Source organism: Hemiscyllium ocellatum, assembly GCF_020745735.1.
Source record: "Hemiscyllium ocellatum isolate sHemOce1 chromosome 38 unlocalized genomic scaffold, sHemOce1.pat.X.cur. SUPER_38_unloc_4, whole genome shotgun sequence".
Taxonomy (NCBI): domain Eukaryota; kingdom Metazoa; phylum Chordata; class Chondrichthyes; order Orectolobiformes; family Hemiscylliidae; genus Hemiscyllium; species Hemiscyllium ocellatum.
The window spans coordinates 182,915-202,886 of NW_026867522.1; the positions used below are offsets into that span (position 1 = coordinate 182,915).

Here is a 19,972-nt window from a genome sequence, read left to right on the forward strand (position 1 = left end):
ACTCTTATGGCTTTGTTAAATCTCTCTCCTCTCATGTTAAAAACTTGCTCCTGAGACTTGAAATTCCCCCACCCTGGGGAAAAGACACCCGCCACTCACCCTATCTATACCCTCTCATTATTTTATAAACCTCTATGAAGTCGCCTCTCAACCTCCTGTGTTCCAGGGGGAGAAACGTCCCAGCCTATTCAGCCTTTCTGTATAACTCCAACCCTCCTATTCCCAGCAACATCTTGATAAATCTCTCCAGAACCCTCTCCAGTTTAATAATATCCTTCCTATAACAGGACACAGTTTTCCAGAATAGCCCTCACCAACATCCTGTACAACCTCAACATAATGTCCCAACTCCTACACAAAGGTCTAAGCAATGGCGTGCTAAATGCTGTGTGGTAATAATAGGTACACAATTAGGATACACACTGTCTAAAATTGGTCAGCCAGCATGATTGACAATTGGGTTTAATTTTTTGGTGCAGCAAGTACCATTGAAGATGCAGCCTTCCAGCACACTGAACGTATCTGTCCTGAATACCCAACGTCCTGGGACTTGCACGTTGCTTGTGGACTCAATGTTGACGATATCTGGAGTTTGTGATCCTGGAATGCTGAAGTAATGAGTCGATCCTCCACTGTTAAAACCGGCCTGTGAAAGGAACAGGAAATGGGTCAGTAAATTATTCAAAGGTTAAACGCAGGTGTTGCTGCAGCTTTATAGAGTTCTAGGTAGGCCATATCTGCATCCTTGCAAGGGGAGGAAGAGAGCTTCTTCAAGGAAGGCATCCTTGCAAGAAGGGCTTATGCCCGAAACGTCGAATTTCCTGTTCCTTGGATGCTGCCTAACCTGCTGTGCTTTAACCAGCAACACATTTTCAACACATATCTGCATCCAGCTATGGTCTATCACACTGCCAGCATGATGTGGATCCTTTGGAAAGGGCACAGAAAGGATTTACCGGGATGTTGCCTGGTATAGGGGATTTTAGCGATGAGGAAAGTTTATGGAGTCATACAGCACAGAAACAGACCCTTCAGCCCAACCAGTCCGTGCTGACCCTAATCCCCAAACTAACCCAGTCCCCCCTGTCTGCCCCTGGTCCATCTCCCTCCAACCCTTTCCTGTCCATGTCCTTATCCAAATGTATTTAAACGTTGTAACTGTCCCCCCTCCCCAACTTCCTCAGGAAGGTCATCCCACACACGGACCACCCTCTGGGGAAAACTGTTCCCATGATGCCATTTTAAAATCTCTCTCCTCTCTCCTTAAACATGTGTCCCCTCATCTTAAAATCCCCTATCCTAGAGAAACAAATAACTACCATCAACCCCATCTACACCTCTCATTATTTTATAAACTTCTACGGGTTAGATAGACTGTGTTTGTTTTCACTGGAACACAGGAGGTTGAGGGGTGACCTGATAGAAGTTGATAAGATTGTGAATGGTGTGGAGAGAGTGGGGAGTATGAGGATTTTTCCAAGGGTGGAGGGGCCAGTTACTAGGGGACACAGGTTCAAGGTGCAGGGAGGGGGGATATGTAAAAGAGATGTGTGAGGCAGGGTCTTCACACAAAGGGTGGTTAGTGCCTGGAACACACTGCCAGTGGAGGGGGTGGAAGCAAACGCAACCGCAGCATTTACCTGGATGGATACAGGAATAGGAAGGGAATAGAGGGATACAGATCCTATAAGTAAAGGCAGTTTTAGTATGGAAGGGCAAAATATATCAGCGCAGACTTCGAGGGCTGAACGGCCTGTTCCTGTGCTGTTTGTTCTTTGTTCTCGGTTACACTTACACGGTTAGCCTAACTCTAACTCCCAGTTAGAGTGTACCTTGTTGGATTGATTAAACTCTTAAAGATTTTGGTTTTTTCATTCTCAGGATTTAGGCTTCAATGGCTGGCCCAGGATTTATTTCCTAAAGCGAGCTGAGTGCTGATCACAAGTAGCTGCTGGGGAACCTACCTGACTCATACACTTCCTTTAAAAGGAGGTGATCTAGTGGCTTAAAGACCCAGGTCATCTTCTGGGCTAACCACCCAGAGACAGGAAACCCCCTTGCTCAGCATTGCCTCTTCCTGATCTGGCCCACAGTCATGACCTTCCAGTCATACCCGCCCTCTGAAATTCTCTCATCAACCATCAGAAAGTCAAAAAAACGAAGAAAACAAAACTCTACAAGATGCCCTGCAGAAACTCACCTCAGGCAGCATCTTCCAAGCCCAAGGCCACTTCCATCTGGAAGGACAAGGGGCAGCAGGTACATGGGACCACCACCCCCTGCAAGTTCCCCTCCGAGCCCCTCACCGTCCCCACTTGGAAATATATCGGCCGTTCCTTCCTGGGTCAGAATCCTGGGATTCCCTCCCTCAGGGACATTGTGGGTCTACCCTACAGCACATGGACTGCAGCGGGTCAAGGAGGCAGCTCACCCCCACCTTCCCAAGGGGGGCAACTAAGGACGGGGCAATAAATGCTGGGCCCAGCCAATGAATGATTTATTTTTTAGATGTGTACACTGTTTTGATGGTGACTAACTGTGTATTGTAAATAATTTCTAAGTGACCTGTTCAGGGATGTCATCTACTCTTCCAAGATGGCACTCGCTTGCTCAGTCCATTTACTTTCTTTTTCTTTCTCTCCTTTTTTATCTTTGTGCCTTGGTTTTTCCTTCTTTTCTCTCAGCACTGTCCTGAATCCTGGCCTCAGTGTGGGCCCAGTTGGCGATCTCACGGCCCACAGGGGGATAATTTCAGCTTGGTGTCATGGTCTGGCATGGTCTTGGCCTGACCTGGTGATCCCTTGGTGGCCTGGGTGTGGCATTCTCCTGGCCTGGCGTGGTCTCAGTGCGGACGTCTGGCCATGAGATGACTCCTGAGCGGGTCCTTGGCTTCGAGAGCCTTACGATGAAGGATGGTGTTGTCTGGAGCCAAGGCCCAGCGTGGACTGGAGGCTAGCTGCTGCCGTGGACTTGATTGGAAAGACTGTTATTTCTGTACACTCTAATTTATTCCTACGAATTTTTTATCTCTTTAATTTTCTATTTTTTTTTATCCTATGAATTTGAATTGAAGAATCTGTACCGAGGTACATTTTTTCTAAGATTTTGCCATAAGTGGCAACTTGTAAGCTTTTCAGTGCACTAATTTGAGTACATTCGACAATAAAGCTGGTTCTAATTACTGTCATAGAGCTATCGAGTTGGATAGCATGGAAAAATCGCGAACCAGATATCTGAAATTAATCTAATCCCATTCGCCAGCATTTGGCCCATATCCCTCTTAACCCTTCCTATTCATATACTCATCCCTCTCTATTCTTCCTTCTTTAAAGTGCTGTTGTTTTGATCTTTTTTCCCCAAACTTTTCAAACATTGCATTGGCTTATGGAACAGTTGGGAGGCACGGTGGTTCAGTGGTTAGCACTGCTGCCTCACAGCGCCAGGGAACCGGGTACGATTCCTGCCTCAGGCGACTGTCTGTATGGAGTTTGCACACTCTCTCTGTGTCCACGTGGGCGTGCTCCGGGGTCCTTACACAACCCAAAACTGTGCAGGTCAGGTGAATTAGCCGTGCTAAACTGGCAATAGGGTCAGGTGCATTAATGTGGGGTAGGGGAGTGGGTCTGGGCGGATTGCTCTTTGGAGGGTCAGGGTGGACTTGTTGGGCCGAAGGGCCTGTTTCCATACTGTAGGGAATCTAATCTAATTACTGCTCCAAACATTTGAGAAAATCCACTTCAACACTCAAAAAAGGAGCACCTCTTACAGCCACAACCTTTGCCTCTCCTCCAGTGAATTCACTTTATAATGACACATCCAGGGTCCAGATGGAGTTCAACAGGAGCCGGTTTGGAGATTTGTATCTCAGGTTGAGGTTCTGACTGTAAGTTTGCTCGCTGAGTGGAAGGTTTGTTTTCAGAAGATAGGGATACTATCACTGGGATTCCGACTGTATTGAGTACTGGTCGTGTGGTAGACCCCTCAGTGGGATTCCGACCCCATGATATGAGGCTGAACATTGAATGGGAAGGGGCTACACTACCCCCATGCTTACCTGAGCTTCAGTTCCACCCAACCCAGTGTCAGCATCCCCACCACTCGCAGTACCCGTTGTCCATTCAATATTCCCGTAGTTTAGTATAATGAAGGATTGTCGTCCATTTGTAATGAGTACAGCCTGGAAGCTGTTCACCTGGAGGATTGGGAGACATGGAGGTCGGGACAGATTAAACTCTTTAAACAAACCATTCCCGTCACACAGTCTCTACCCCACAACCCCTAACACAGCTCTGTGTCACCCCAGAGTTACACACAGACAATTGCCCCTCATTCTGAATTTCAATGTGAGGGTGGATCCGGGAGTGTCAGTGCAGCCCTCTGTTTGAACTCTCTCTCTCTCTCTCTCTCTCTCTCACAAACACACACACACAAACACACACACACAAACACACACACACACAACCCACCTCTCCTCAACCCCGTGTCTATCTCCTCCACCTCCCCGTCACTTTCTCTTTCTCTTTTTCTCTGTCATTTTGTCCCTCCCCGTCTCTCTCCCCCTCTCTCTCCATCTCTTTCTCTGTCTTTCTCTCTCTCTCTCCATCTCACTCTCTGTCTTTCTCTCTCTCTCCCTCTGTCTCCCCTTCTCTCTCTCTCTCTCTCTCTCTCTCACTCTCTCTGACGCCCAGATGTCAGGACAGAGATGACCTTCCTGGTGTTAGCCCGGCCTTGTTTGACAAGACAAAGGTCTGGGGGTGGGTGTGTGTCTGGGGGTGGGGGTGTGTCTGGGGGTGGGTGTGTGTCTGGGGGTGGGTGTGAGTCTGGGGTGGGGGTGTGTCTGGGGTGGGTGTGAGCCTGGGGTGGGGGTGAGTCTGGGGTGGGTGTGTGTCTGGGGGTGGGTGTGAGTCTGGGGTGGGTGTGTGTCTGGGGGTGGGGGTGTGTCTGGGGGTGGGTGTGTGTGTGGGGGTGGGTGTGAGTCTGGGGTGGGGGTGTGTCTGGGGTGGGTGTGAGCCTGGGGTGGGGGTGAGTCTGGGGTGGGTGTGTGTCTGGGGTGGGTGTGAGTCTGGGGTGGGGGTGTGTCTGGGGTGGGTGTGTGTCTGGGGTGGGTGTGTGTCTGGGGGTGGGTGTGTGTCTGGGGTGGGGGTGAGTCTGGGGCGGGGGTGTGTCTGGGGTGGGGGTGAGTCTGGGGTGGGGGTGTGTCTGGGGTGGGTGTGAGCCTGGGGTGGGTGTGTGTCTGGGGTGGGTGTGAGTCTGGGGTGTGTGTGTGTCTGGGGGTGGGTGTGTGTCTGGGGGTGGGGGTGTGTCTGGGGTGGGGGTGAGTCTGGGGTGGGGGTGTGTCTGGGGTGGGTGTGAGTCTGGGTGGGTGTGAGTCTGGGGTGGGTGTGCGTCTGGGGTGGGCGTGAGTCTGGGGTGGGTGTGTGTCTGGGGTGGGTGTGAGTCTGGGGTGTGTGTGTGTCTGGGGGTGGGTGTGTGTCTGGGGGTGGGTGTGTGTCTGGGGGTGGGTGTGAGTCTGGGGTGGGTGTGTGTCTGGGGGTGGGTGTGAGTCTGGGGGTGGGTGTGTGTTTGGGGGTGGGTGTGTGTCTGGGGGTGGGGGTGAGTCTGGGGTGGGGGTGTAAGACTGTGGGTGGGGGTGTGACAGGGGGTGGGTGTGAGTCTGGGGGTGGGTGTGTGTCTGGGGTGGGTGTGAGTCTGGGGGGTGGGTGTGTGTCTGGGGTGGGTGTGACTCTGGGGGGTGGGTGTTTGTCTGGGGGTGGGTGTGAGTCTGGGGTGGGGGTGAGTCTGGGGGTGGGTGTGTGTCTGGGGGTGGGTGTGTGTCTGGGAGTGTGTGTGAGTGTGTGTGAGTGTGTGTGTGTGTGTGTGTGTGAGAGTGTGTGTGTGTGTGTGTGAGTGTGTGTGTGAGTGTGTGTGAGTGTGTGTGTGTGTGAGTGTGTGTGTGTGAGTGTGTGTGTGTGTGAGTGTGTGTGAGAGTGTGTGTGTGTGTGAGTGTGTGTGTGTGTGTGTGAGTGTGTGTGTGTGTGTGAGAGAGTGTGTGTGTGTGTGTGAGTGTATGTGTGAGTGTGTGAGTGTGTGTGTGTGTGAGTGTGTGTGTGTGAGTGTGTGTGTGTGTGTGTGAGTGTGTGTGTGTGTGAGTGTGTGTGTGAGTGTGTGTGTGTGTGTGTGTGTGTGTGAGAGTGTGTGTGTTTGTGTGTGTGTGAGTGTGTGTGTGTGAGTGTGTGTGTGTGTGAGTGTGTGTGAGTGTGTGTGTGTGTGTGAGTGTGAGTGTGAGTGTGTGTGTGAGTGTGTGTGAGTGTGCAGTCAGTATGAAGTGATGAGTCCCCCCTCAGTAATTTCCTTACCTTTGATGTTCTGGATCCATAGAAAGCGACTCGGTCCCACGTGGCCACAAAGACCCACTGAGCCTGGAACGCCCCTGATGGAGCGTACCTGTTGATATCTGCAGTGGCTCTTTGTAACAGACTTGGCTCGGTGCTCTGCCTGTAATAGATCTCACCTCCATTCCGGTTATCCACATCACCCCAAAACGGGGTAATAAACGCTTTGCCATTTTCCAGGGGGAAGGGATTGGGTGTGTACTGGGAGACAGCTGCTTGGAAGGACACTACACCGTTGTTGTTCACCTGGGGACAAGATAAATGGGAGAAAGGACAGTTACGTCACTGCACTGCCTGGCATCTGTCTGTCGAAGCCAGGGCAGTTAGCCTGGGAAACGCTCACCCCCTGTTACCAGGAAGCTGGGATGGTGTCAATATGACTGGGACACATTTCCGAAGACAGGAAGGTGATTGAACCCAGACCCTGGAACCAAAACGTGTGCCTGATGTGAGGGAAAGTGGTTACAAAATGAAATTTAGGAGCAGAAGAATCCCTTTCAGTCCCTCCACTCTGCTGTCCCATTCAATATGTCTGACTTCTTTGTGTTCCCAATCCTACCTTCCCCTGTTCCCCCCTCCATATCCCCCTCGATTCACCTGGTGTAGAGACTGTACCCACTGTTCACCTTAAAGATACAAAGTGACCCTCCATCCACCGTCTTCTGAAGCAGAGAATTCCAAAGTTACAGTGTCTTCAGGGACAACAAGCCTCCTCCTCTCTGTCCCAACAGGGTCAGCTCTCATCCTAGAATCTCCTCCCTAACTCTGAGCTGACCCACATGGGAAAACATTCTTCCCACATCCACCTTGTCCATCCCACTTCCCACCATTGACAATGGATTCATGGTCATCATTAGACCCTTTATTCCAGACTTACATTGACGTCAAATTCCATGGTCTGCCACGGTGGGATTCAAACCCAGCTCTCCAGAACATTAGACGGGTCTCTGGTTAACAGTTCAGCGACAATACCACTAGACCATTCCTTCCTCCAGGGATCACTCCCACGAGGAACTCCTTTCTCCTACCATTCCTTGTCTCCAACCAAACTAATTCCACATCCTGGTCTTCATCACCAAAGTCATTATTGCTTCAAAGCCGTTTCCCGGTTCACTATGTTACATCCACCTTTATCTAACTTTCTGCCTGTCATTAACTCCCACAATATTCAAGAACCAATCTTTGTTATCCTGAAGTCTTTGCTCTGTCTCCCTAACCCTCTGCAGTCTATGTGCTGTACCTTTACCCACACGTCTAGTCCCATTCAGTTTCTGGTCAATGGTAACAGATTTGGGTTTAGAACATAGAATATAGAACAATCCAGGACAGAACAGACCCTTCGGCCCTCGATGCTGCACCGACCTGTGAACTATTCTCAGCTCGTCCCCCTACACTATCCCATCATCATCCATGAGCTTATCCAAGGATTGTTTAAATCTCCCTAATGTGGCTGAGTTGACTACATTGGCAAGCAGGGTAGTCCACGCCCTGAGTAAAGAACCTGCCTCTGACATCTGTCTTAAATCTATCACCCTTCAACTTGTAGTTATGTCCCCTCGTACACACTGACGTCATCATCCTAGGGAAAAGACTCTCACTGTCTCCCCTATCTAATCCTCTGACCATCTTGTCTGTCTCGATCAAATCCCCCCTTAGCCGCCTTCTTTCCAATGAGAACAGACCCAAGTCCCTCAGCCTTTCCTCATAAGACCTTCCCTCCCGACCAGGCAACAGCCTCCACTCCCGGCACCTTCCCTTGCCTGTGCCCACACCTCCCCCCATCACCTCCCCCCTTACCTCCCCCCTCACCTCCCCCTCACCTCCCTCATCACCTCCCCCCTCACCTCCCCCCACACCTCCCTCCTCACCTCCTCCCTCACCTCCCCCCTCACCTCCCCCCTCACCTCCCCCCTCACCTCCCCCCTCACCTCCCCCTCACCTACCCCCTCACCTCCCCCCTCACCTCCCCTCACACCTCCCCCCACACCTCCCCCCACACCTCCCCCCACAGCTCCTCCCTCACCTCCCCCCACACCTCCCCCTCCCTCCTCACCTCCCCCTCACCTCCCCCCTCACCTCCCCCCACACCTCCCCCCTCACCTTCCCCCTCACCTCCCCCCACACCTCCCCCTCACCTCCCTCCTCACCTCCCCCCACACCTCCCCCTCACCTCCCCCCTCACCTCCCCCCACACCTCCCCCTCACCTCCCCCTCACCTCCCTCATCACCTTCCCCCACACCTCCCCCTCACCTCCCTCCAAACCTCCCCCCTCACCTCCCCCTCACCTCCTCCCTCACCTCCCCCCTCACCTCCCCCTCACCTCCCCCCTCACCTCCCCCCTCACCTCCCCCCTCACCTGCCCCCTCACCTCCCCCCTCACCTCCCCCCTCACCTCCCCCCTCACCTCCCCCCTCACCTCCCCCCTCGCCTCCATCCAGTATCCTCCAAACACCCCATCTACTGTGTCCATTGCTCTTGTTATGGTCTCTCTACTCTGAGGAGACAGGACGAAAACTTGCAGAACGTTTTGGAGAACATCCCTGGGACACACGCACCAATCAACCTCACGGCCCTGGGGCTGAACACTTCAATCCCTCCTCCCACTCTGTGAAGGACATCAAATTCTGGACTTCCTCCATCGCCAAACCCTAATCACCCGGCGCCTGGAGGAAGAACACTTCATCTTCCACCTTGGGACCCTCCAGCCACACGGGATCAATATTGACTTCACCAGTTTCCCAATCTCCCCTCCTCCCACCTTATCCCAGATCCAATCCTCCAACTTGGCACCACCCTCTTGAACTATCCGACTTGTTCATCTTCCTTCCCACCTATCTGCTCCACTCTGCCCTTTGACCTATCACCATCATCCCCCACCTGCCTTCCTAGCAGCCTTCCCCCCAGCCCCACTCCCCACCCATTTATCTCTAACCCACTTGGGTCTCCTGACATTCCTCATGCTCGAAGCATCAACTCTCCCGCTCCTCGGATCCTGCCCGACTGGCTGTATTTTTCCAGCACCACACTTTTTGACCACAGTCATAGAGATGTACAGCACGGAAACAGACCCTTCGGTCCAACTCGCCCATGCTGACCCAGATATCATAAATTAATCTAGTCCCATTTGTCAACACTTTGCCCATATCCCTCCAAACCCTTCCTATTCATGTCCCCATCCAGATGCCTTTTAAATGTTGTCATTGTACCAGCCCCCACCACATCCTCTGGCAGCTCATTCCATACACGTACCACCCTCTGTGTGAGAAAGTTGTCCCGTAGGTCTCTTTTATACTTTTCCCCTCTCACCCTAAACCTATGCCCCTCTGGATTCTGGAATCTTCCCCACCCCAGGGAAAAGACCTTGTCTATTTACCCTATCCATGTCCCCCTCATGATTTTATAAACCTCTATAAGGTCACCCCTCAGCCTCCAACGCTCCAGGGAAAACAGACCCAGCCTGTTCAGCGTCTCCCTGTAGCTCAAACCCTCCAACCCTGGCAACATCCTTGTAAATCTTTTCTGAACCCTTTCAAGTTTCACAACATCTTTCCGATAGTTAAAAATTACACATCACCAGGTTATAGTCCACCAGGAGCGTCGCTCCGAAAGCTAGTGTGCTTCCAATTAAATCTTTAACTTTGTACACCCCAGTCCAACACCGGCATCTCCAAATCTTTCCGATAGGAAGGAGACCAGAATTGCCTGCAATATTCCAACAGTGGCCTAACCTGTACAGCCACAACATGACCCTCCCAACTCCTGTACTCAATACTCTGAGCAATAAAAGAAAGCATACCAAACGCTGCCTTCACTATCTTACTAAAGGAATTATGAACCTATACTCCAAGGTCTCTCTGTTTAATTGTCCACCATCATTCCTGAACTGGATGTAGCAGGGCTGCTGATTCCTGATGAAGGACTTTTGTCCGGAATGTCAATTTTCCAGCTCCTCGGATGCTGCCTGACCTGCTGTGCTTTTCCTGCATCACCTTAATCTAGACGCAGGACTGCAGAGCCGAGATCTGAGTACGTTGGCTGTGGGATCCCTTAATTCCACATCCTATGCACCCTCTCTGCTCAGAGACTGCATATGTACACTGCTCAGTTGGACTTTCATTTGATTTCCTGTCCCAGAATCACGGCTCCTTCAGATCCTACGATTAAATGCCCCGCTCACACCCAGCCCAAACCAGAAGCCAGCCCTCTCCACACCGGGTCACTGGTCTCGGGATTTCCCTGACACCCCCTACGCCCTGTCCCTGAGCTGTACGCACATATAAGGATCTGTACGATGTTTCGAAGAAGGGGAAGTTGATCGAGATGGATATTTCTGGGGATCCACCATCATCCACTTTGGGATTGGCTACATCTCCGACGGCTGTTCCGAATGGATAGAACAGATCATCTGGAAACCAAACACACAACACACCCCAAAAAAGCATAATTAATTAACATCCAAAGTATACAGTAACCACAGCATCATTCTGGCTGGAAGCAGAGTGGGTCTGACAATGTAGGAAGTAGAGGACTATTGTTGTAATGTCCCTGCATCAGAACCAAAGACAGCTGAGTTCAAATCCCATCTAGTGTGTGTGTGTGTGGGTGTATATGTGTGTGTGTGCGCGAAGGTGTGTGTGTGTGCGAAGGTGTGTGTGTGTGTGTGTGTGTGCGGGTGTGTGTAGGTGTGTGAGAGTGTGTAGGTGTGTGTATGTGTATGTGTAAGTGTGTGCGTGTGTGAGTGTGTAGGTGTGTGTGTGTATGTGTAAGTGTGTGTGTGTGCGGGTGTGTGTGTATATGTGTGTGTGTATGTGTGTGTGAGTGTGTAGGTGTGTGTGTATGTGTATGTGTAAGTGTGTGTGTGTGCGGGTGTGTGTGTATGTGTGTGTAGGTGTGTGTGAGTGCGTAGGTGTGTGTGTATATGTGTGTAAGTGTGTGTGAGTGTGTAGGTGTGTGTGTATATGTGTATGTGTGTGTGTATGTGTGTGCATGAATGTGTATGTGAGTGTGTGCGTGTGCATAAGTGTGTGTCTATATATGTGTGATTGTGTGTGTGTGTGTGTGCGTGTATGTGAGTGTGTGCGTGTGTATGTGTGCACGTATGAGTGTGCACATGTATGTGCGTGTGCATCTGAGTGTGTGTGCGTCTGTGAGTGTATGTAGGTGTGTATGTGCGTGTATGTGTATGTGTGTGTGTATGTGTGTGTCTGTGTGTATGAGAGTGTGTGTATGTGTGTGTGCATGTGTGTGTGTGTCTGTGTGTGTGTCTGTGTGCGTGTCAGTGTGTGTATGAGTGTATATATGTGTGCGCGTGTATGTGTATGTGAGTGTGTGTGTGCACATAAGTGTGAGTGTGTGTATGTGTATGTATGCATGTATGTGTGTGTGTGCGTGTATGTGTATGTGTGAATGTGTGCGTATTTGTGCATGTCTGTGTGTGAGAGTGTGTATGTATATGTGTTTGTATGTGTGTGTATGTGTGTTTCTGTGTGTGTATGTGTGTGTGCATGTGTGCATGTGCGTGTATGCGTCTGTGTGCATGTATGTGTGCATGTGTGTGTATGTGTGTGTATGGGTGTGTTTGTGTCTGTGTGTATGTGTCTGTGTATGTGCGTGTATATGTGTGTGTATGTGTGTCTGTATGTGTATGTGTGTGTCTGTGTGTGTCAGTGTGTGTATGTGTGTATATGTGTGTGTGTATGTGTGTGTGTGTATGTGTATGTGTGCATGTATGCGTGTGTGTGCATGTATGTGTATGTGTGTGTATTTGTGCATGTCTGTGTGTGAGAGTATGTGTATATGTGTTTGTATGTGCGTGTATGTGTGTGTCTGAGTGTGTGCATGTGTGTGTATGCATCTGTGTGCATGTATGTGAGCGTGTGTGTATGTGTGTATGTTGTGTGCATATGTGTGTGTATAGGTGTGTGTCTGTGTGTGTGTATGTGTGCATGAGAGAGTGTGTGTGTCTGCGTCTGTGTGGGCATATGTGCGTATGTGTGTGTGAATGCACGTGTGTATGTGTGCATGTGTATGTGTGTGTGCATGTGTGTGGGTGCATGTGTGTCTGTGTGTATGCATGTGTATTTGCGTGTCTGTGTGTGTATGTGTGTGTGTGAGTGTGTGTCTCCTTGTGTGTGTGTGTATGTGCGCGTGTGCCAACAAGAGGTGAGGCCATACTGGATTTGGTTCTAGGTAATGAACCAGGTCAGGTGTTAGACTTGGAGGTAGGTGAGCACTTCGGGGACAGTGACCGCAACTCGGTGACTTTTACTCTAGTGATGGAGAGGGATAAGTGTGCACTGCAGGGCAAGAGTTATAGCTGGGGGCAGGGAAATTATGATGCAGTGAGGCATGACTTAGGATGCGTGGCTTGGAAAAGTAGGTTTCAAGGGAAGGGCGCAATCGATATGTGGAGCTTGTTCAAGGAGCAGCTATTGGGTGTCCTTGATAAGTATGTACCAGTCAGGCAGGGAGGAAAGGATCGTGTGAGGGAGCCGTGGTTTAATAAGGAATTGGAATCCCTTGTGAAAGGGAAGAGGGCGGCCTATGTAAAGATGAGGCGTGAAGGTTCAGTTGGGGCGATTGAGAGTTATAAGGTAGCCAGGAAGGATCTAAAGAGAGAGCTAAGAGCAGCGAGAAGGGGACATGAAAAGTCCTTAGTTGGTAGGATTAGGGAAAACCCAAAGGCTTTCTATAGGTATGTCAGGAATAAAAGGATGACTAGGGTAGGTATCGGTCCAGTCAAGGATAGTAGTGTGAAGTTGCGTGTGGAGGCTGAAGAAATTGGGGAGACACTGAATGAATACTTTTCGTCAGTATTCACTCAGGAACAGGACATTGTTGCCGATGTGAATATTGAGTCACAATTAATTAGAATGGATGGCTTTGAGGTATGTAGGGAAGAGGTGTTGGAAATCCTGGAAAGGGTGAAAATAGATAAGTCCCCTGGGCCTGATGGCATTTATCCTAGGATTCTCTGGGAAGCAAGGGAGGAGATTACAGAGCCATTGGCCTTGATTTTTATGTCCTCGTTGTCTACAGGAATAGTGCCAGAAGACATGGGGAGAGCAAATGTGGTTCCCTTGTTCAAGAAGGGGAGTAGGGATAACCCTAGTAACTATAGGCCGGTGAGTCTCACTTCTGTTGTGGGCAAAGTCTTAGAGAGAATTGTAAGGGATAGGATTTATGAACATCTGGATAGGAATGATGTGATCAAGGATAGTCAGCATGGTTTTGTGAAGGGCAGGTCGTGCCTCACAAACCTTATTGAGTTCTTTGAGAAGGTGACCAAGGAGGTGGACGAGGGTAAAGCAGTAGATGTGGTGTATATGGATTTTAGTAAGGCGTATGATAAGGTACCCCATGGTAGGCTACTGCATGTATGTGTGTATGTGTATGCGTATGTGTGTATGTATGTATGTGTGCGTGAGAAAAAGAGAGTGTGTATATGTGTGCGTGTCTGTGTGCGCGTGTGTGTATGTCATATGTCATGTGTGTATGCATGTGTGTGTATGTATACGCGTGTATGTGTGTGTATGTGTGTGTATGTATGTGCGTGTATGTGTGTCTGTGTCTATGTGTGTATGTGTATTTGTGTATGTGTGAATGTGTGTGTCCATGTCCGTGTGTATGTGTATGTGTGTGTGTGCATGTGTGTGTATGCGTGTGTGTATATATGTGTGTTTGTGTATGTGTGAATGTGTGTGTGTGTTTGTGTGCATGTATGTGTGTATTTCATGTGCATGTGTGTGTGTATGGGCGTGTGTGTCTGTGTGTGTGAGAGAGTGTGCGTGTGTCTGTGTGTGCATGTGTGCGTGTGTATGTGTGTATGTGCATGTGTGTGTATGTGTGTATGGGTGTATGAGTGTCTGTGTGTGTATGTGTGTGTGTGTGTATGTGTGTGTCTGTGTGTGTCTGTGTGTGTGTATGTATGTGTGTGGATGTGTGTGTGTGTATGTGTGTGTGTGCATGTGTGTTTGTGTGTGAGAGAGAGAGAAAATGTATGCGTGCGTGCTTAGGTGTGTATGTATGTGTGTGTCTGTGTGTGTCTGTGTGTGCCTGTGTGCATGTATGCGTTTGTGTGTGTATGTGTGTATGTCGTGTGTGTATACATGTGTGTGTCTGCGCATGAGTGCATATGTGTATGTATATGTGTGTATGTGGGTCTGTGTGTTCTTGTATGTGTATGTGTGTGTGAGTATGTGTGCATGTGCATGTGTGTGTGTCTGTGTGAGAGAGAGAAAGTGTGTGTGTGATTGTGTGCTTGGGTGTGTGTATGTCTGTGTGCATGTATGCGTGTGTGTGTGGGTGTATGAGTATCTGTGTGTGTGTGTATGTGTATGTGTTATGTGTGTATGTGTGTCTGTGTATGTTCTTGTGTGTGTATGTGTGTGCATATGCATGTGTGTGAGAGAGAGAGAGAAAGTGTGAATGTGTGTGCTTGAGTGTGTACATATATGTCTGTATGTGTGTGTCTGTGTGTGTTCTTGCGTGCGTCTGTGTGTGAGTATGTGTGCATATGCATGTGTGTGTGTCTGTGTGAGAGAGAGAAAGTGTGTGTGTGATTGTGTGCTTGGGTGTGTGTGTGTGCATGTATGCGTGTATGTGAATGTGTGTATGTCATGTGTGTGTGGGTGTATGAGTATCTGTGTGTATATGTGTGTGTCTGTGCATGTGTGTGTCTCCGTGTATGAGAGAGAGAGAAAGTTTGTGTGTGTGTGCTTTGGTAAGTATGTATGTGGGTGCATGTGCATGTGTATGTATGTGCGTGTATGTGTGCGTGTATGTGTGTGTGTATGCATGTGTGTGTATGCGTGTGTGTGTTTGTGTGTGTCTGTGCGTGTGTGTGCATATGTGTGTATGTGTGTGTGTATGTATGCGTGTATGTATGTGCGTGTATGTGTCTGTGTGTGTCCTTGTATGTGTATGTGTGTGAGTAAGTGTGTGTGTATACGTGTGTGAGTATGTGTGTGTGTGTGTGCATGTGTGTGTGTGTGTCTGTGTGAGAGAGAGAAAGTGTATGTGTGTGTGCTTGGGTGTGTGTACCTGTATGCATGTATGCACGTGTGTGTGTGAATGTGTGTATGTCATGTGTGTATGTGTGTGTTTGTGTATGTGTGTGGCAGGCATGTGTGTGTGTCTGTGTGTATGTATGTGTGAGTGTGTGTGTCGGTGTGTATATGTGTGTATGTGTATGCGTGTGTGCATGTTTATGTGTGTATGTGTGTGTATGTGTGTGCATGTGTATGTGTGTGTATGTCTATGTGTATATGTGTGTGTACATGTTTGTATGTGTAGTGTGTATGTGTATATGCGTGTGTGTGTGTGTATGTGTGTATAGGCGTGCGTGTGTCTGTCTGTGTGTATGTATGTGTGAGTGTGTGTGATTGCGTGTGCCGGTGTGTATATGTGTGTATGCGTGTGTATGCATGTGTGTATGTTTATGTGTGTATGTGTGTGTACATGTGTATATGTGTGTGTATGTCTATGTGTATATGTGTGTGTATACGTGTTTGTATGCTTGTGTATGTGTGTATGCGTGTGTGTGTATGCGGGTGAGAGAGTGTGTGAGTGTGTGTGTATGTATGTGTGTGTGTGAGAGATTGTGTGAGAGTGTGTGTGTATGCATGTGTGTATGTGTGTGTGTAGGTGTGTGTGTGTGAGAGACAGTATGCGTGCGAGTGTGTGTCTGTGTCTATGTGTGTATGTATGTGTATTTGTGTATGTGTGTGTCCGTGTGTGTGTATATGTGTGTGTGTGTGTGTGTGCATGTGTGTGTATGTGTGTGTGTGCGTGTGCGTAGGTATGTGTGTATGTGTGTTTGTGTGTGTGTGCATGTGTGTGTGTTTGTCCGTGTGCGTGTATGTGTGCATGTATGTGCGTATTTCATGTGCATATGTGTGTGTGTGTATGGGTGTGTGTGTCTGTGTGTGCGCGAGAGAGTGTGTGTGTCTGTGTGTGCATATGTGTGGATGTGCGTGTGAGTATGCGTGTGTGTATGTTATGTGTGTATGTGTGTATGTGCATGTGTGTGTGTGTATGTGTGTGGGTGGATGAGTGTCTGTGTGTGTATGTGTGTATGTATATGTGTTTGTGTGTGAGAGAGAGAGAGAAAGTGTGTGTGTGTGCTTGGGTGTGTACGTATGTGTATGTATGTGTGTGTGTCTGTGTGCATGTAAGCATTTGTGTGTGTATGTGTGTATGTCATGAGTGTATGCGTGCGTGTGTCTGCAGGTGTGCGCATATGTGTATATGTGTCTGTGTGTGTTCTTGTATGTGTATGTGTGTGTGCATGTGTGTGTGTGTGAGAGAAAGTCTGTGTGTGATTGTGTGCTTGGGTGTGTGTGTCTGTGTGCATGTATGCGTGTGTGTGTGAATGTGTGTATGTCGTGTGTGTGGGTGTATGAGTGTCTGTGTGTGTTCTTATGTGTGTATGTGTGTGAGTGTGTGAGAGAAAGTGTGAATGTGTGTGCTTGGGTCTGTATGTATGTGTCTGTATGTGTGTGTCTATGTGTGTCCTTGCGTGTGTCTGTGTATGTGTGTATGTGTGTGTCTGTGTATGTGTGTATGTGTGTGTCTGTGCATGTGTATGTCTGTGTGTGTGTGTGAGAGAGAAAGCTTGCGTGTGTGTGCTTGGGTATGTATGTATGTGGGTGCATGTGTGTGTGTATGTATGTGTGCATGTATGTGTGTGTGTATGCGTGTGTGTATATGTGTGTGTATGTGTATGTGTGTGCGTGAATGTGTGTGTGTCTGCTCTTTCTTCTATTTTCCCAGTTGCTGGTTCAAATTCTTTTGGCTCCGTCCCGAGTTGTTCTTGAGAAGGTGGGGGTGAGCTGCCTATTGAAGTCCAATAATCCACATGTGATGCAGACCCACAATGTCCCAGAGGGAAGGGGTTCCAGGATTCTGACGCAGGAAGGAATGGCTGATATATTTCCAAGTGGGGACGGTGAGGGGCTCGGAGGGGAACTTGCAGGGGGTGGTGGTCCCATGTACCTGCTGCCCCTTGTCCTTCCAGATGGAAGTGGCCGTGGGTCTGGAAGATGCTGCCTGAGGGTCTTTGGTGAGTTTCTGTAGTGCATCTTATAGATGGGACACACTGCTGTTACTGAGGGGGGGTGGGGGGGAGGGAGGGGATGGGACACACTGCTGTTACTGAGGGGGGTGGGGGGAGGGAGGGGATGGTACACACTGCTGTTACTGAGGGGGGGGAGGGAGGGAGGGGATGGTACACACTGCTGTTACTGAGGGGGGGTGGGGGGAGGGAGGGGATGGTACACACTGCTGTTACTGAGGGGGGTGGGGGGAGGGAGGGGATGGTACACACTGCTGTTACTGAGGGGGGTGGGGGAGGGAGGGGATGGTACACACTGCTTTTACTGAGGGGGGGAGGGAGGGAAGGGATGGTACACACTGCTGTTACTGAGGGGGGGTGGGGGGAGGGAGGGGATGGTACACACTGCTGTTACTGAGTGTGGGTGGGGGGAGGGAGGGAGGGGATGGTACACACTGCTGTTACTGAGGGGGGTGGGGGGGAGGGAATGGTACACATTGCTGTTACTGAGGGGGCTGGGGGGAGGGAGGGGACGGTACACACTGCTGTTACTGAGGGGGGGTGGGGGGGAGGGAATGGTACACACTGCTGTTACTGAGGGGTGTTGGGGGGTGGGAGGGGATGGTACACACTGCTGTTACTGAGGGGGAATGGGGGGAGGGAGGGGATGGTACACACTACTGTTACTGAGGGGTGTTGGGGGGTGGGAGGGGATGGTACACACTGCTGTTACTGAGGGGGAATGGGGGGAGGGAGGGGATGGTACACACTGCTGTTACTGAGCGTCGGTGGGGGAGGGAGGGAGGGGATGGTACACACTGCTGTTACTGAGGGGGGGTGGGGGGGGAGGGAGGGGATGGTACACACTGCTGTTACTGAGCGTCGGTGGGGGAGGGAGTGGGTGTTTGTGGGTGTGGGGCCAATCCAGTGGGGTCTGCTTTGACCTGCATGGTATCAAGTTTATTGAGTGATATTGGAATTATACTCATACGTCTCTCCTGACTTGTATAGACTATACTCGCTGCAGGATTCCCAGCCTCTGACCTGCTCTTGTAGCCATTGTGTTTGTACAGTGAGTCTCGTTCAGTTTCTAAATAACAGTAACACCCAGAATCCAGAGAGATGGGATTCAGAGATGGTGATTCCATTGATTGTCTCTTATTGAAGACGGTCATAACCTGGTCTTAGTGAGGCACGAATGTTACTTTCCAGTCTTCAGCCCACACCCGGATATTATCCAGATATTGTTGTATTTGAACATGGGCTGCTTCACCATCTGAGGAGTTGCGAATGGTGCTGAACATTTTGCAATTATCAGTGAACATCCCCACCTCTGGCCTGATGGTGGAGGGAAGGCCATTGAGGGCTTAGCTGAAGATAGTTCGGCCTGGGATTTTAGCTTGCAGTACAGAGGCTCTTGAAAGTGCAGTGGTATTGTCCCTATATCTGAGCCAGGAGGCCCAGGTTTAAGTCCCACCTTCATAGAATCCCTACAGTGTGGAAACAGGCCATTCAGCCCAACAGGTCCACACTAACCCTGTGAGGAGCATCCCACCCAGATTCACCTTACCCCCCACTCTGCATTTCCTGTGAATGACCCACCTAACCTGCACATCTTGAGACTGTGGGAGGATACCGGAGCTCCCGGAGACAACAGGGAGAATGTGCAAACTCCACACAGACAGTCGTCCAACGCTGGGATTGAATCCAGGTCCCTGTCACTGTGAGACTGCAGCGTTAACCACTGAACTGCCATATCATTAGCTCTCTCCTCCAACCTTCTGTCTATAAACTGCTCCATTCCTGTGATTTAACAGCAAGCCACCTTGTATTTCTTTAAAAAAATATATTCAATATCTTACCCATACAGTGTGTCAAGATTGGCGCTTCCAAAAGGAACACTGTGATAAGGAAAGAAAGTAAGAGAAGCAAATGTTAATTCACGAAGGGATATATATCCCTCATTTTATTAAACAGTTCCCCCCATCTCCTTACAATTCATTGAATTTGATGCAGAGAGTGAAATATTCTCCTGATGGTGTGCACCGACTCCCTCCCAAGACCAGCTCCATTCTGTAAAATCCCACTCTCTGTACACCTCCAAATCTATCTGCTGTACTTTTATTGTGGGTAAGAGCAAAAGATGAGACTGTGAAATACTCACCAAAGTAGATCAATATGAACCTCGGCACCGACCCTGCCATCGCAGCTCAGTTGGGTTCACAGGGAGGGTAGAGAAATGCAGATATCCTTCAGGAGGACAGAGAGTGCAGGGAGTCACTTAAAAATAGAAATCAATAGAATAAATTCCCTACAGTGTGGAAACAGGCCCTTTGGCCCAACCAGTCCACACTGACCCTCCGAAGAGTAACCCACCCAGACACATTCCCCTACCCAAGATTTACCCCTGAATAATCCACCCTGACCTCCACATCCCTGGGCACTATGGGATAATTTCCCACAGCCAATCCACCCTAACCTGCACATCCCTGGACACTATGGGATAATTCCCCATGGCCAATCCACCCTAACCTGCACATCCCTGGG

General features: G+C 49.7%; 1 protein-coding gene across 1 annotated transcript; it reads right to left on the reverse strand.

Annotated features, from left to right (window-relative positions):
• Window positions 1-436: 436 nt before the first annotated feature.
• LOC132808774 (sushi, nidogen and EGF-like domain-containing protein 1) lies at window positions 437-19,629 on the reverse strand. Its single transcript, XM_060822221.1, has 5 exons — window positions 19,590-19,629; window positions 10,647-10,777; window positions 6,336-6,617; window positions 4,055-4,192; window positions 437-646 (listed from the first exon to the last, which is right to left on the reverse strand). Exons 1-5 carry the CDS (start codon window positions 19,627-19,629, stop codon window positions 437-439), a joined length of 801 nt encoding a protein of 266 aa, XP_060678204.1.
• Window positions 19,630-19,972: the final 343 nt, after the last annotated feature.

Bases quoted from the DNA above. Each gene is read 5' to 3' on its own strand.
- LOC132808774 (XM_060822221.1), bottom strand. From the start codon at position 19,629: ATGGCAGGGTCGGTGCCGAGGTTCATATTGATCTACTTTG. The intron at 10,778-19,589 runs GTGAGTATTTCA...TTTGGTTTCCAG, and splicing joins GTTCATATTGATCTACTTTG to ATGATCTGTTCTATCCATTC. The intron at 647-4,054 runs GTAAGCATGGGG...TTCCTTTCACAG, and splicing joins TGGGTGGAACTGAAGCTCAG to GCCGGTTTTAACAGTGGAGG.